General features: G+C 46.1%; 1 protein-coding gene across 1 annotated transcript in view; it reads left to right on the top strand.

The window, feature by feature from the left end:
- LOC138481343 (enoyl-CoA delta isomerase 2-like) overlaps window positions 1-17950 on the top strand; it is a 316256-nt gene that overhangs the window by 22482 nt on the left and 275824 nt on the right. Inside the window, exon 2 of the mRNA XM_069613445.1 lies at window positions 16324-16489. Within this exon, the coding sequence (XP_069469546.1) occupies window positions 16324-16489 (166 nt within the window). The remainder of the gene's footprint in view (window positions 1-16323; window positions 16490-17950) is intronic.

Genomic DNA, 17950 nt, shown 5'->3' with positions numbered 1-17950 from the left:
GCGTGTATGCGCACAAGCGCATACTACCATCAGCCTCCATTGATCTGTGGCATGCAGATTATCAAGATGGCAACATGTTCATCTTCACCAGTAGCCAGTGGGGAGCTAAAAGCAAAGCCTAAATGACCACTTAAGAAAAGCTATTAAGTTTGCTTTGCCAGTCGCAGCAGGGATTTCCCCCCACCCCCCTTCCTCATCTCCAAACGTGTGGTTGTTTGGAAGCAAGGGGTGGATGTTCAGTGGAAAGTATGTTGAAAAGCCCAATTATTTAATATTAATTCGCTGGTTGGTATTTTTTGCCATGACTCTATTCTAAAATGGCGTTTGTGTTCTCTTCTGTGACTCCAACCCAAGTCGAGAACTTTGTTCCACTTTTTGGCGGGCTTCTCCACAGAAGCCTCCAAAAGTGGTGCCACTCTGTCTGGGTACCACAGGGGGTGTGGGAGGGGGTTTAGGCACCCTGGACTGAGTTACCCTGGTAACTAAAGTCGTACTCTTGTGTGATTGGCCCAAGTGGTGAGCCGGCCGGCATGTTTGATTGACGGCTATTGACAGCTAGGCTGAGTGAATGGGGGTGTGCTGCATAAAAGCAGGGCTTTGGGGACTGGAACTTCAGAAGTCGCCCCAGGACCTGAGAATCCGACGAGGGAGAAGCTGAGCCGACCTACCACGACGACACAACCGGTGGAGCCCTGCAGAACCGACTCACCACTTCCCGGCGACAGAGAAGATCTTCCGGCTGGAGAGGCTTCTTCCCCTGACTGGTGGGCACAACCAGTTTACCTTCTTCTCTTCGCATCCCAGGCCATCTTGTGGTCGAATTGCCCGTGCCAAGCACCCCGGCAACCGGATAGCCACTTACCACTGGACTGCGAATAAAAGGACCGCTCCTTTTACCTGAGAACTCAGCGGCTGGTTTCTTCCCTGGCAGTGCAACGGACTCCTGTCTTCCTCCCCGACGAGATCCCCTCTTCCCCCGGATGAAGCACTGACTTGCATCCACTGCCAGGAACAACTGCCCGCGCTGGAGTATTCTCACCACTTTAAGGTACCGTGTCCGCCAGGCCTCCCTTTCTAAAGATTGCTACAAGGTAATAATAATCCCTTAACCTTCTGGACTGGGCTGGCCGCCTTGACCTTCTAACTCGTCCCTTTCTTTTGGTCCAACTCTTTTTGAACCTTTGCAAGACTCTTGTGCACTTCAACCGTGTGACCTTGGACACATTTAGTTCTGATCTTCTTAAAGTGGATCCGGCCTTCTGAACTCTAACTTCACGGTTTTACTTGCCTTCCTCTCTTGTGGTGTTCTTATGAAAGTGTCGGGATCTGTTTCATATTATATTCTGCTTTTCTCTCACTTTTTAAACGAATTATTAGAGTGCCATCTGCGTTAAGCGCTCACCGCTGTCTGAAAATAAGTGGGGCTTTACTTAAGACTTGTCTAAAAATTCTTCTAAGGGAGTGTATATCTTTTAGTGACCGTGTTTTTGAATTGCTTAATATTAGTGCCTGTGTGTTTTTCTAGATGTGGTTTTAAATAAATAATTATATCTCTTTTACACCAAGCTCTGGTCAGTGTTTACTTGTTCTACTAATTCTTTTGACCTATTGTGAATACTCTGTATACTGCCTAACTCTTCTTGAGGGAAGTCTGACTGCTCAGCCACAGCTACCAAGTGAATCTGTGTGGTACAGACTGCTACCAAGTGGGTTTACTGCCAAACACCTGTAGTCTTAAATCTTTTGCAGTGGTCCCAGAGGGAACTGCACAGGTTTCTGCCTAACACTGACCCTCGCCCAAAACCCCCTCTGGCAAACCCATTGGCCATTTGGAGTCAGGACTCGGGCCTCTAGGGCCTGGCATCCTCTTCAAAAGCCCTCATGGGGCCAGTCCTGGCGCCAGGCTCATACACCATGAAAAACAATGTGCTTGGGAACTACTTTATTGTATTGGCAGCCAACATGGAGGCATCCATATAGCTTGGTTCCTACGAACCAAGCAATGCGTCGTGTTTTGGGTGTGGTAGCCTAGGGACTACTTTACCTGGACTATTTTGTTTGGGCTATTTAAACCACACCCGAGCAAGACAACACGCTTTACCTTTGCAGCTTTCAACGTGACGCTCACCGAGTCCAGGTATTCCTCGAACCTCGGAGAAGCAGAACCTGCAAGGAGACAAAAGGAACATCATTAGCAGCAGCATCTTACCTGCAGTCTTCATCTTTAAACACTCGCAGCTACTGAGAACAGCTTCCTCGAATCTGCACACCTCCCGGACAGAACGACCTGGAAGAAGAAGATGGAGGCAACATTAAAGAAAGCAGTAGAGACATTTACAAATTACAAACTGCTCAAAAGGCTTACCTGGCTGGTCGCATCTCGGCTGGCACCACTCCGGACATTCCACTTGCGCTGAAGAACACTGTGACCTACAAGGAAGGAAAACACAGGGTAGCAAAGGCAAAACCTCACAGCGATGCGCATAGCGCTTACTTATCGCTTCATAGCGCTCTTAAAGCGCCATCATTTACCAGCGGGGCTCAACCAAGCCAGTTCGCCGCGCTGAAGCTCCACATACCTAAGGGAGAAAAAAGACATTTTAAACAAAGAAAGGCATGCAGGATAGCAACAAAACTAAAGAACAGCAATAAGACCTACCTGAACAATATCAAACGGGCCAGTGTCAGTGAAGTAACTGGACCGCGCTCGCCCATGAAAGACAACGCGCCCTTGCAAAGAAGGCAGGACGGAGAGGACGCCTAATTCTACCACAAGGCAGAACCTTCCCCCGCAGATCACATCAGGGCAAAGCTGAGAAGCATACCAGCAAGTAACCTGGCTGGGTGGCGTCCCTGTGGATACCAGGTGAGCGTAACGGGCACAGTCCGTGTGAGGCCATCCATGCCTGGATGATGAGGTAAACTCTGTTTACAAAGGCCAAATCCTTGTCATAATCCCCTGTCAGTGGGATGAGGATGTGGGTATCATCGGCGTAGTTCGTGTAGGTGATACCCAGACCATCGAGATCATCGAAAAAGGGGCTTTGTGAAGATGTTATACAGGGTGGGGGAGACACAAGACCCCTGTGGCACGCCGCAGGTAATGGGCATAGGGTCAGCAGCTGCTAGCGAGGAGAAGACTTGTATTGTTCTGTTATTGAGGAAGGACTGAATCCAATCTATTGCCTCTTGGGAGAAGTTGGTGGCTGACTCAAGGTGGTTGCACAGGATCTCATGGTCGACCAAGTCAAATGTTGCTGAGGGCTCAAGGAGCAGCAGTAGTGCTGTCTTGCCCTCGTCTCTCAACTCATCTATTTGTGTCTCAAGGTCGACCAGAGCGGTCTTGGTTCCATGTTGAGGTCTGAAACCGGACTGCCGGATTACTAGGAGGTCGTTATGTTCTAAGTATTGGTGGATTTGTAGGTACGCCATTTTGTCGAGGATTTTGAGAAGGAATGGCACTGTGGGGATGGAAGGGTCTAGGTTTTTTTTTTTTTTTTTTTATTTTAGAGTAGTGGGCGGACCCAGGATTGTTTCAAGTTGTTGGGTATCGTGCCTGAGGTGAAGTGCATTTATTAATTTGGTGATAAAAGGTGAAAGTTTGCGAGCTGCATCTTTTATAAGTTGTGCTGGGCATAAGTCACCATGGCAGTTCAATGGTTTGAGAGTGAGGATGACTTTCTCAACCTCTTTGATAGAAACTTTGCGAAAGTTAAAGTGTGGAGTGGTCTCATGAGGTAGGGTCGGGATAGATTGTGTCGCTGTCGCATTGCTGTTACTGGGTTTAGAGGTGGTTTGAAGGGTGTCCTTTTTGTTGTTAATCTTGGTTTGCAAGGTAGTAACTTTGTTGGCCAAGGCATTTTGAATGCTTGTGCACCAATGCTTATCCTTGAGGCAAGAGTCTGGAATTTGGATGGGAGATTCTGCCTCTTTCAGAATTGCAAAAAGCTCTTTGGTATTAGACTTAGCTTGCATAATTCGGAGGTTGTATGAGGTTTGTTTGGCAGAGATTTCTTTTTTGTAGAGTGACGCTTGCTTACTTAGGTTATTCTTATTGATCGTGATGGATCAAGTCTCCATATTTTTTAACAGCGTTGTTTCTCTTGTCTAATTGCTTTTAATTTTGGAGAGAACCAGGTGTTCACATGTTTACGAGGTTTGCTCTTTCTCATCTTTAAAGGTGCTATGGCATCAAGGGACGATAACATCACTTTGCTGTACGAATCTACCCTAGTGAATGGATCTATATGCTCTGGGATAGAATTGAGAGTAGGTAGTATCAGAGGGATGAGATTTTCAGGAGTAATGTTTCTTTTGTTTCTAGTGGGGACTGCTGGGGCTAAACTGACGGTATGCAGAGGAGGTGAGGCCTCTAGTGATAGCATAATCAGATGATGGTCAGACCAAGGCTGGGGCATTACGGATAGGACCTTAATTGGGCAGTTGTGCTCGGCAATCCAGTCAAGGGTTCTACCTTTCGTATGGGTGGGACCTGTGTGGTTTTTTTTTTTTGGGTAAATCCTAATTCTTCTGAGTTATTGATTTGGGTGGCATTAGAGTCTAAAGGGTCATTGAATCCCAAGTTAAAATCTCCTAGTATAAGTCTCTGGGAAGAGCTTTTCAGGTTGTTAGACATGATGTTTGTTAGTTCCTCTTCGAAGGATACTTAAGGGCCTGGTGGTCGATAAATAAGGTGGATAGTTCGACTGTGTTGGATAGTTAACTTAGCGATAAGGGCTTCACAGGAGTCTGTACTGTGAGGTGGAGAGACTTTCAATGTAAGGTTAGTTTTGTATATTATGGCAAGACCTCTGCCTCGAGAGGTGGTACGATCTAGTCTTAGGAGGGTATAATCGTCTGAGATGGCTAGCATAATTGCTGGACCAGCTGCGGGGTGGAGCCAGGATTCCGTAATGGCTAGGAAGTCTATGTTTTGTAGTAGGTCTGCAATCTGTTGCGTGGGCGACCATAGAGCATGCATTTATAAGTGCACCCTTTATACCAGGCTGAGCTGGTTGGGGCAGTACCTTGTGACTGCATTTCGAGGCAGTAGTGGGCTCTCGGAAAAGTCTACTATTAAGTTAAAGGGGGTGTCGGCTAGTTTTACAAGGACCAGTAGTGGCATTGCTCAACACTTTTTGGGGTAAAGGTGTCTGTTGTGACGGTAAGCTAAGGCTTAATATTGTAGGTATTGATTCTAAGTTCTTGTTTAGATTTGTGCTGCCCGTAAGCTCCACTAAGAGCTTTGGAGTTCTAAGAATGTTGATTGTGCAGAGTTCAGTTACTTTGTAGACGGTAAGTTCAGTTGGGGCTCCTGCTCTGATCGGGCCTGCTGTCGCAACTTAATGAATAAATATTTGTGTGCATCATTACTGCCTGGAGCCTTTTAATTTCCTCAGGGTCATACGGTCTAGGGAGTCTCGCGCGTAGTTTGAGGTTCCTCTGTGTTAAGGTACAAGGTCTAGTATTCATGTTGGTCTGCTTGGAGGGGTTATGTGCAGGTGAGGGTCGGGGGAGGTATTGTGTCATAGTGAAATCTTGTAGGGTAATTATATAAAGGAGAGCCCTTAGTAGAATCGTATAGAGCGGTGGTAGGTACATGACAGATGCGTGGGGCTAATTGTAAGTAGGCGGTAAATGTATGTGAGGTCTGGGTGCTAGTAAGGCTAATTTCCAGGATGGGGCTTTGAGTTGGGGTCAAACATATAGACCTGTAGTGCACGATTCTATGATTTGGAAGCTGAGCAGTAGTACACAGAATAGAGTAGTGCCGAGTGAAGAGCAGCGTGGGGCTAGCAAATCACACAAATTAAAATGATGCCAAGTAAAATGCAGCGATAGGCTGCTAACTAGAAAAATCACACAAAGCTAAAATAATGTCAAATAAAATGCAGCGTGGTGCTACTGTCTAGCAAATCACACAAATTAAATTGTGCCAAGTAAAATGCAACGATAGGCTACTACCCAGAAAATCACAGAGGTAAAATAATGTCAAATAAAATGCAGCGTGGGGCTACTGTCTAGCAGATCACACATGATGGAATAAAGGCAAGTATAATGCATAAGACTATTGTTTGTATGCAGGCAGGGCTCTGTGGGTCTGGCAGATCTGCCGTGTTTCTTACATATGCGTAAGAGTTTCAGGATATGCAGTACGTGGATACGGGTAAGGAATAATCAGGCAAGCTAATATACGAGTAGTGTAAGTAACAGCAAGCGTTCGCAAGTACGGTATATTTAGTTGGGCTGGATTAAATGCAGTATGGCTAAGCAATTTATAAATAAGTTTAAAGGTTATATTCACAATAACACACTTTGTAGTCTCACAATACTATGATGGCAAATATATAGAGATCTACGTGGTACCACTCTTGACTATCGATTCCTTTCAAATGTGCCACGGCTAACCTACCCAATAAAATATGAATCAGATTGTATGATGAATCAACGATAGACCACAGAAAGAGAGCAAGTTCAATCGAGCAATGGCAGAATAGTCTATCCCACTACCATGAGACGGTTCTGTGCGAGGGTCCCCCCACCTGGGCAACCTGTAAATAAAGCTTATTTGACAAGCCCAGTCCAACTATGCTCAATATAGTCTTGAGTCCATCTGAAAGGTTCCACAACCCCAAAGTACCTGGTTTCGTAGAGTTCTTCGATGAGCCGTCGACAGGCCCTTCTTTAGTGCACTCCTTTTTAAGGCAGGAGCCACGGGTCGTCGAGAGTCGGTGAAGAAAAGGGTGAATACTGTTGTTGCGGCAGCACCTTCGGTTCTTGCAGTGCTCGTTGACGATCTGTCAAAAAGTCCTGCAAGCTGAGGCGTGCGGTGCACCTCGACGAGTGTCCTTTTCCGCAAGAGTCAATTAAGAACTTTGACCCAGCAAGGGTGTTGAGTCGTCAGTATCTAACGCTCACCTGGTATCCACGGGGACGTCACTCAGCCTGTTCTGACCTCGTAAGACCTCGAACCCTTCCCTGGAGTCTAATCGACTGGAGACTGGGCCTTGTTTTATTGGAAAGTGTGCTTTCCGTCCTGCTTTCTGCGCAGGGGCGCGTTGATTGATGCGGGCTGGTTGCTGCCTAGTTACTTCACTAGCAAGAGTCCGACAGGTAAGTATGAGTCTTTAAAACAGTTCTCTAACTTCGTTCCTTTCCTTCCTTAGATGGTGGCCGGCGTCCGGGGATGGCGATGTGCTGCTGAGATGAGTAGCGCTGAAGGCGAGTGAGAGCGCGATGCGACCCTTTCGTAATTGTATTGAACTGAGTTCTTTTTCTGTGTCTTAGGTGCTGCGACGTTTTCAGCGTGGATGCCGGTTATGAAGAAGAAATGCGGTGAGTAAGCGCTGTATGCGGCACCTCTAGATGTTTCCACACTAACCTGGAGTGTCTTTTCCCTCTTGCAGATGGATGAGAAGTTCTGGAGACAGAGTTCCCCCAGAGCTGCTGGGATTCAGGTAAGCGTTTGAAGCTCGTACAGTCTTTAAAAATAAGCGAAGATTTGCTGAATGCTTACTAATGCCTTTTTTCTGTCCTTTTCCCTTTTCCTTAGGAAGCGGCGTGCCGGGATGGGAATGACCCCGCCGAAGATGCCCGCAGAACAGAAGGAGCGATGAATGATGGGCAGAAGCGCCAAGAGGTAAGGCTGTTCCTAACGGTGTTCTTGCTCAAGCTGAGCGCAGAAGAAAGATGCAGGCCTACTGGAGACCGATCTGAACACAGTGAGTGTCACGCTGCAGGTGCAGAAAACGCAAAGCATGTTTCTCAGCCTGGGCGTGGCTTAAATAGTCTCTGGGTATCCCAGGTGTCTCTGGGCTGAACCACACCATAAAGACTAGACTGCACATGCAGTTCTGGGAACCAAAATATGTGGGGGCATCCATCTTGTCCCCATCAATGCACTACAAGTCCAATCCCCAATGTTATCCTATGGGTGAGTGAGTCTGGTGCCACAAGCGCCAAGTCTGACTCCAGTTGGGTCTTTGGAGGGATGGAGAGACCCTTGAGGGCCATGTAGGTGATCGTGGCCTGGCTCCAGCCTGCCATCTTGGAGGGCTGGGGACATGAGGGGCAGGAATCATGACCGCGTTTCTGCGGTCTTTGTGTGACGGGAAACCCACCAGTGGATTCTCCTCGGTTGTCGGCCGCCTTGAATTTCTCCGGCAGGGCGAAAGCGGTTGATGAGCAAGGGGGGTCCTTGTTTCAAGGTTTTTAGGCAAAGGAGCACTGTGGCTCGGTTGGCGACGGTGGTCGTCGACGGTGATGGACTTAAATGTCCGGGCGCTTCGCTTTGTGATTCCGCGGTGGTACCCGTCGGCAGCCTTTCGAGGGTCTGATGTCCAGGGAGCTTTGGCAAAGATCAACTGGTGCACGATAGTCCCTCATAGCTCGGGACGAGGTCTCCTAGCCAGGTCCTCTCTTGGGTCAGTTCCTTGACAGTCACGCTGCTTTCAGATTAGCGAAGGACAGCAGCAGCAATTCTTCTTCTTTCAGTGGGCTTCAAGTTTAAGCATCAACTTCAGCTTCTGAACGATTTCTAGCAGTGATAGGCCCCCAGATATACTGTTGATCTCCCATTCACTCTGCTGGGTCACACTCAGGCAACCAATCATTCAGAAGGGCAGTCAAGTAGCCAATCAGGCTCACGGTGCATTCAGGCCATTCTTCTCCATCCAGACACTCCCAACACATAATGTGGATTTGGACAAGCACTCTGCCATTCAGCACTCCACACTTCATTCATACCAGTTTCAGGCAAGGCTGTCTCAGTCATTGTGTTAACCACAAGATGCTAGCCACCCATAACATGAAATACGTATTCATCACACACTCCATTCACCCAGGCCCCACCCCACAGGAGTACCCACAACATAGTAATTGGGAAGGCAACAGCCAGTCTTGCCTGGACTTCCCCATACTACCATGTATGGTACTTCCAGCCAACAGCCAGTCGGGGGGGGGGGATGAGGGGGAAGGGACAGAGTCAGGTCTTGCCCGGGACTTTGGGAAAATAAGGTAACAGGCAATAGAAAGCAAGAGGCCACAGGGGCCATCTTGTTGCTCATCGGGAACAACTGATTCCAATGGCAGGGCCTGGGTATCCCCAAAATGGAGGCTACTCGGATCACCTGTCAAATTCAGCATGGAGTTGCCACATGCCCATAAACATACACTAGGGGCACAGGGTTGTACCCTCCGTCCCCAACCCATGGGTGCCATTAGGGTATCCCAAAGGTCTGTACACCAAACCAAAAAAAGGAAGAGCCGCACTGCCAGGAGTCCCACATGAACTCCTTCACGGAAAACAAGACGGAACTCCCATGATAAAGAAATAAAGGACAAGGATATGGAGGCCCTGACCCTCCAATGCATTTTCAGCATCACACTTTTCACCTGACTTGAAAGTGAAAATCTTGATTCACGCCTGATATCCAGCAGGAAGAGATCTACATGATCGTACCTCCCTCTTCTTCACAGTACCTAGTTAGGCATTCTATGTGAAGACCGGAGGCTCACATTATGCTTCTCTTTCTTTAATTCAATATTAACCATAGAAGCTCAGCAGCAATATTTTGGCATGTAAATGTTCATAGTAATAACAACTTGCATACATGTTGAAATCCCATGAAAAGGTTCTGAAAAAATCAGTCCAAAGTATGTTAAAGCTCCTTAGAAAAAAAATCATTTCCCATAGGTCCTTCAGACAGTAAACAATGGCCACGGAACATGTGACTCTTAACAGCCAATGTAGTGCAGTAAGCCCCTTCAAATGACAGTAGCCCTTCAACCACTTCCTCTTTCGGTGCTGCAAACTATGATAACCATATGTAACCAAACACGTGTTGCAGGACTGCTCGCCAGCTGGTGCCGCTGTGCTGGAGTTGCTCTCCGTTCAAAAGGTTTGTCTGACGTTCCTGCCGGAAGTAATGAACATCAAAGGGTTACTCAGTGTGAAATAAACCCTATATCAGATGTTTGGGAGGGAACAAAAGTAGCAGAGGTAATCAATCACTTTACATTCTTTGCAGAGAAAGAAACAATAAGGTTATGGAATATTAGGTTAAATACCCATATGCCCTCCTCTTTGTCATTGCCACTGAATTTCTTTGCTCTGGTGGGAAAGTGCTTGCCTCCATGTCTTTAATAGAACCAAGACCTTTTCTGGAAAATATTTATTCTATGTCAAGATCGGAGGCTCACATTATGCTAATTTAAAGCTTACTTACCACTACAGTAGCCGGTTGCTCCACAGGTTTCAGGTAAAACTGCTTGAAAACTGACACCCCTGCCCAATCATCCATTCTCATTATGTCCTCTTGCCGGACTCCTACCTGAAAGGCTTTGGACGCCATAACTCCCCTCTCTGGGTGGTATCGATCCCAGCTTGCTCGAGAGTCAAGCGTACCCAGCGTAGGGGCAGGGACAGCTTTGTTTGAGTTGCAGAGTGCTATCCGTATTGTCCTTGAGGGAGGAGGTTCCCTCCTCGTAAGCCTTTAGGCATTTCACTACGCATACTTTTGGTTGCTCGCTAAACACCAGATACGAGATCACTCTTGAGTGGCATTTAGTCCTTCTGGACATGTTGAAAACGATTCCATCTAGGGAGAAAGTCCTGCCCTCTTAAGTAGAGAGCTCTGATGTCAGAAACTCTTCTGCACGATACTAGACATAGCCCAGTGGTCAGCTTGCCCGAGAGCTCTGCGGGATAGCTCCTCATTATGTGACCAGGAAAGAAAAAGGTTGAGTATAGTGCTTACGTCCCAAAGCTTGTTAGAGCGGGGCCAGTGATGGCACTGTTAAACAGACACCCTTTAGGCATCCTGCATACCAGATGTTTGCTGGCTGAAAAGCTCTCCACATGGTCGTGCCTGGCCGAAATTGCTGAGCTGTAGGAATTCACTGTTCTATAAGCTAGGTCACGCTCTACGAGGCTAGCAAGGAAATTAAAAATCTCTGCATTAGGTGCTGAACTGGATGGAGACCCTGTCGCAAGCACCAGCGTACCCATGCACCCCAAGAGTTTGTATATCTCTTGGAGGTCACAGGAGCCCAGCTCTCCTTGATGAGGCTGACAGCCTTGCGTGAAATGCCCGGGACCCTCATCTCGCCCTGAAATCCTCCATGCTTTCAGGGTTGGGGACCCGCCAAGGAGGAGTGGATGGCGTTCCCCTCTTGGACTTGATAGCAGGTCCTGATATTGGGGTAGAACAATTGGAAAATCAAAAGAAAGTTCCAGAAGGACTGGATACCAGGTTTGAGAGGTCAAAACTGGGGCTACGAAAACTAGGTCTGTTTGCTCCTGATGGGACTTCTCCAGGGTCCTCGCTATCATAGTGAAGGGGGAGGAAAGGCATAAGAGATCCCCTCGGTCCACTTCTGAAGGAAGGAGTCTGTCGCTTTGGCTGCTGTGTCTGGCCTCCAGCTGAAGAATACTGGCAGCTGAGCGTTGAAGCGAGAGGCAACAAGGTACCTGGAGAAAGGGCCCCATATTTGCTGCAAGCGAATGAAGATCTCTCTGGAGAGTTTCCAGTCACTGTAATCTTACAAATGGCGTGAATGCCAATCCTCTACTTCATTCCCCTGCCACGTATATCTGGTGCCTTAGGCAGAAGTCTTTAGCTAATTCTGCCCGAGACTTTGATCTGGTGCCACCCAGATGATTGATATATCTCACGGTAGAGATGTTGTCCAGATTGAGTAATATACAACAACTCACTTTGCCTCTGGTGAAGCATCGAACTGCCAAGGAGCCTGCGAGAAGCTCCAGGCAGTTGATGTGCATCTCCAGCTCCTGGGTGCCCCATTTCCCCTCCCCCTGTGGCTACCGGACCGCACCTCGCCCCCGCCCCACGCCCATCCTTAGCGGCTTGCGTCTGATTCTATTACTATGTCTGGGATTGATCTGAAGATCGCTCTGCCGTTCCAGGACTCCATAGGCATGAGCCACCAGTGGAGCTCCGTTCTTGCCTCGGGTGACAGGGCTAGACGCTGCGAGTCCATGTGAACCTCAGGTACTTTATATGTCTCTGACAGATGGGCACTGCTAGGTAGGCGTCCTTTAGGTCCAGGCGAATCGGCCAGTCGCCCGGCCTCAGGATATTCCTGAGCATGTGTATTGCCTCTATTTTGAAATGTCAGTAGGGAAAGTAGTCGGTTAGGGCTCTGAGATGTATTACAGGGCAGACCTTCTGTTTCCTGCATACCAGGAAAATTGGGATGAAGAATCCACCTTGGTATGTGTATGGATGGAGGTGTCCTTGAGGTGTAAGCTGAGAACCTCGTAGTCTGGGCTAGTGCTTCAGCGTGCAACATAATCTTTGTCGGGCGTCACGCTTGAATGGGTTGAGAGAAAGTCATGTGTAAACCCCTTGCGGGGTCCCTGACCCAGGCATATGCTGGGGTCCCTGACCCAGGCAACTGCTGATAAGGAGTCCCACGATTGTGTAAATAGTGCTATCCTGCCTCCTGTTGGCATTTTTCTGCATCGGAGCTGCTTGCTCCAGACTCGGCTGTATTTTGCTGTTCTGGCTGTCTTGCCGCCTTCCTCCTGTCAAGACCCCTAGCTCTTGCTCTGGAAGGGATGTTCTGTCTTGCCAGTAGGAACGATGGTCTTGTGATTGATCGAAGAGTCTGTCCAGGTAATAAACGGCCAGAGGAGCGGCCCCTGCCTCGTACAACCTGTGCAAAAACCGTTGTTGAGAAAACCCTCTTTATTGAGGCTTGTGCCTTGTGAGAGCAGTAAATGTCAACACACATGTTGCCATTACTTTGACGAAGGGGGGTCACCAAATGCTAATCCCTGGGCGGCGGGACCCGATTCGGTGGTGGCGAGCTCTCCTAGTTTGGGATCTATTTTCTTGAGTGTCCTTCCTGCGCTCGGTTGAGATGGCACAATTTGCATTCGCGAGTAGGCAGAGGGCCTTCATTGCTGCTCGGCAGTAAAAGAATGAGTAAAGGGAGGAGTCGACCAGGGAGATCGCGCTGTGAATTGATGCTGATTAGAGTTTTGATAAACTGTTGGGAGACTACAAAAAAGCTGAGTATGATGATTTGGAGTTACTTTTTATTTGTTCTTACTGTTGTCCTGCTACGTTTTTCAATATTGGGGGATGTTTCCTCTTTTTTTTTTTTTTAATCGGGGGGGGGGGGGGGCCCTATGTCATGAGGAAATATAACGATTAAGAAAAAGACAGGGACATAGGCTACCCCACCTGTCTACCACTGGCCGGCGGTAGAAGCAACACACGTTTAACATATGACGGGTACATACGAGAACGGCACCCAATTTGTATATCGCATATTAACACACCATATTTTTCATATGGTTTAAAAGTAGCCTTGCAGGGCTGTTGCTGTAACCTTGTGTTACCTAGAGTGGGCCTTATTTTAAGGCATCTTCAAAATCTCATAGAATAACTGTTTCATTTGTTTTTTTACACTGTGGGTTAGTATACAAAGTGAATTAGAATGAGGTCGTGGTGACCAAACCTCTATCTAGTCGACACTGGATGGTGTTTCTGGCACATGATAGAGAGCTGTTGTACTAGTGCCGTCTTCAGGACTGGTGACGTTGGCATAGTGATGTCACTGATGTACCCCTAGGGTGGAACATCTAAAGGTAAGGAAATTAAAATTAGAACGTGGGTGTGTCTCTTCAGGGATATTTAATGCCTGTGAGATGTGTTGCAACATATCCTACCTGAGCCTTTTCTTTGCAGTGTGGCAGGTGTGGAAAGGATGTTTCCAATTCTTCAGGAAAGGAGCCTTCTGTGCGCCTTTGAAAGTAGGATTCTGTAAATCTAGGGTCTGGTCTTCAGCAGTGTAGCTGTAAGGGGAGTATGAATCTCTAGTAGTATATAGTTGTTACATAAAAACCGAAGGCACACCCACGTTCTAATTTTTAATTTCCTTACCTTTAGATGTCCCAACCCCCCCCCCCCTCCCCTAGGGGTACATCAATGACATGACTATGCCAACGTCACCATTCCTGAAGACGGCACTAGTACAACAGCTCTCTACCATGTGCCAGAAACACCATCCAGTGTCGACTAGATAGATGTTTGGTCATCACGACCTCATTCTAATTCACTTTGTATACTAACCCACACTGTAAAAAAACAAATGAAAAAGTTATTGTATGGGATTTTGAAGATGCCTTAAAATAAGGCCCCCTCTAGGTAACAAAAGGTTACAACAACAGCCCTGCGAGGCTACTTTTAAACCATATGAAAAATAAAATGTGTTATGTGTGACATGCAAATTGGGTGCTGTTCTCGTATGTACCCGTCATATGTGATGTGTTAAACATATGTTGCTTCTGCCGCCGGCCAGTGGTAGACAGGTGGGGTAGCCTATGTCCCTGTCTTTTTCTTGTTATCCTGCTACTGCAGTGTCTCTTGTTGTTCAAGATGATAAACAAAGTGTACAAGATGATACAATGAAAGTGTAGCATAACGATCACCTCTGGTAGTGGCATAGAGTTGAGAATTAGCTATGCTGAATTATTTTTTGAAGTCTTCAAATTTGTAGCTCCTTGTTTGCTCTTGGCTCCCAATTTGTATGCCCAGTAGTATCTGCATAGGTTTGGTAGGTTAATCCTAACTATTCTATAGCAGTTTATGTAGTTCTCTATCTTTGGAAAAATGTTCCCTTACCACTCACAAATTCCTCCTTGATTTTAAAGAGGGTGATCTGCAGCCCAAAAAATACACTGGGTAGAGCGAGCATCTTGAACAAAGCTGTCTTTTCTGCAGCGAGATTGTGTACCCAGTCCAGAATATTGTCATTCTAACTAAATCTACACAAAGCCAGCTGTAGGTTATGGTCTATAAATTGTGTGTAAAGCCTAGAGACCTAAATGGCCAAGTATTTTAAAGCTTGTGGTCTCAAGTCGACCCTCAATTGCAAGGCAATGCGATTGCCTCCCGCTCTGTACTGCCCAGTCTAATTCCTCTGGCAGACGGACCGATTAGTCCAAATGGAACAGTGTTGTAAAACTTTGCATTTGGAATGCTTGTTACAATATGTACAGGGAGTCCAAATAATTTTCAATTGATTGAAATCCAATTTTATCCACACCAAGTTCAATGAAAATGTTTTCTAAATTATGTCATTTTTCAGAAGTTGGGCAAAAGGAGACTGCATGGTCTGAGGGCATGGAACCTATGCATTTTAAGGAACAAAATCCCCCTAAATATACCGAACACGCATTGCCAATGCCAACAGGGTGGCTTGTGTTGGCATGGGAAATTCATTTGCCAGGCACTGCCGTTGCACTATCAACTGGCAATCAACAGTAGCAGCTGCAAAATGGTGCGAGTACCTGCCAAATGCCACAATACTTTTTTTAACGGCACTTCAGTGAAGGACACACACAGTGCTTATAAGCTTATAAATCGAGTAACTGAAGGCAGGCGTAGCGTGTTTATAGCTCTAGTCATTAACGCTCAGAAAACTGCTTTGAAAAAAGACTGAAGACTGGCAGCCACTTCGTGCAGAACGTTTGATGGTAAGGCTTGATAAAGTTAGAACAACAATCACAAACGGATGTGCTTTGAGCCAGGAGGGCCAGGAAGTAGGATGGAATGGCCATAGGGATTAGCATGGCCATAGGTAGTTAATGGGTGTGGTAAATTACCAAACATCTCCAAGCTCTGTCTCTCCTCGTAGGGAGAAATGGCATATCTGTAATTTAATAATTTCAGCAAGCACTTAATAGCCAAAACTAAAAAGGATGCTGCACATCCCTTTGGGGTGCACGCTCCAATTGGTCGGTTTCCTATTTGTTCTTGTGAGTATTTTTGCACCTCCAATTTACTTTTTGGGAGTATTTGCAAGTTCTTAAGCAGTAAAATTGGCCGCCACACACCTTACCTGTAAGGGCTGGCCGGTAGGTGCTTCTAAGGTTAAATATATCCTTTCCCTTTAAACGGTGTATGTATACAGCGTCTGCATGCATTTCTTTTGATGTACGGTTTTAACACTAGTTAAAACATGTTTTTCCCCCCCAAAAAATTGACCTTTTGTTGCTTAAAATCGGAAAATGTAATCCATATATTTGATAATGACCATGTATTTTGTATCCGTTTCTTTTGGAGGAAAAAACATCAAAAAGAATCAAAACAATGTTCTTCCTGCTCCTATTAATTATGTATTGTAGATGTTTTGGCCATCACAACGTTGCAGCTTGCCATGATGGGGTTAATGCTTTTACTGTAACAGTGAGTGATGGACTTTGTCAGCGTAACATGCCACCGTGCTAACCATTAACCTGGCTTAAGGTTGAAAGTTCGAAAACAAGTGTTTTTGATCCTTGTTTTTCAGCAAAGCAGTAAGAGCTGTTTTTTCTGCATCGCTTCAGCTGCATACGACTGGGCCTGCCATGCAAGTGCAGCAAGGAGACTTTGAAAAGGCAAAAGATCAGCTGAAACTCTTAAAAGCCGATCCAGGAAATGAAGTTAAGCTGAAACTGTACGCCCTGTTCAAACAGGTAACCTTCACGATCAACGTGTAACCACCATCATGTAAAGCCAGATTTACTTAATTTGGCATTGAAGGCATTGAAAGTGTTTTCTGAACATCAAGAAGGGCACATCTTGACATGTTTAATTTGCCACGTATGTGTGAGTACGTACTTCAGGTGTCCATCGTGAAGTGCAACTGTTTTAAGGGAAGAATTAAATGAAGAAGCAATTAATTCCAAAATATTTCTTTGTATGTATACATTTTCTAGAGGGGTCGACATTATTTTCCTGTTGCTTCTTAGGAATGTGCGCTACAATTTTGTTAAGTTAATGCTCTTGTTAATTACTGGTAATTCTCGTTATCGGCTGATATTTCATTTGTCTGAGTCTTTACTTTGAGAGGTGATCTCCCCTTCCAAATTAGGGGGCTCTGAAGCATGTTTATTACTTTACAATGTACAGTATATGTGAAACAATTCCTCAGGAAGTGTTTAGCAATGCCCCCTTCTTCAAATTGGTGCCAATGACAGCAGTTTATCGTGAGGGCTCTTAATGAGGGCTAAGGCGCTGCTTGCAGCAGTCACTGTTCTGTAGCTGTTTACACAAGTGATCTGTAGTGATCTGCTGGGTCAAGCAATCAAACACTACAACAATTAGTGTTCGACCTTGTGGTTACAGGTTTGAATCCTGGCGGGTTCACTCAGCCCTTCATCCTGCCAAGGGCTACAAAAGGAGTACCATGAGTTGGGTAACCCTATACATCTGTTTTTTGTCTGTAGCATCAAGATAATCCTCTCTGAATGCACCATACACGAGTTATGTTTGTTATTTGTAATGTTAGTTAAAGGCAGGAATTTGTGGGGACGGCTGGAGCAAGAAGGGATAGCATCAGTGTAATGAGAATAAATCCCATTTTTGTATGGTCACTTCATCATCGTAGTCCTAAATTAGTTAATATATGAAATTGTAATACTTGCCCAGTCTAAAATGACACGTAGCAAAATGTCTACCACTTAAGATTGTATTGGTACTTAAGATCCTGAACATGAACAGCTACACATATGCTTTCAGATGTTACACGACATTCAACTTTAAAGGTGCTCTGGACCCAGTAGGCTCCACCATTTCAGAAATTCCCATTTTAGCCTTCGTCCAAAGTGCTGCTATTAGGTGACCTTCGAGTAAGGGGCAAAGGAGCTCCTGCCAATTTGCACACCTTACTGACGGTTTGATAGCTCTACCTATTCAAGGTAGAGATGGCTGAATTAAGGCGCTTGTGACTTTGACCAGAGTTTACAAAGTAGGAGATTGTCAGAAAGCTGCTTTAGTCTTACATATTTTAAAACCTTCCTACTCACTGCTATGGTCTGCAGGACCACCACCTTTTCAGAGGAGGAAACTCTAGTTCTTTATCGACATGAACATCGTAAATTACCTTGTGCACAAAGGACTGATTTTAATTTTCCCAAAAATTAGAACATGGGGGG

The sequence above is a fragment of the Ambystoma mexicanum genome, chromosome 5p (assembly GCF_040938575.1).
Source record: "Ambystoma mexicanum isolate Mex_15411 chromosome 5p, UKY_AmexF1_1, whole genome shotgun sequence".
Classification (NCBI taxonomy): Eukaryota; Metazoa; Chordata; class Amphibia; order Caudata; family Ambystomatidae; genus Ambystoma; species Ambystoma mexicanum.
This window is presented reverse-complemented; position numbering and strand designations above follow the sequence as displayed.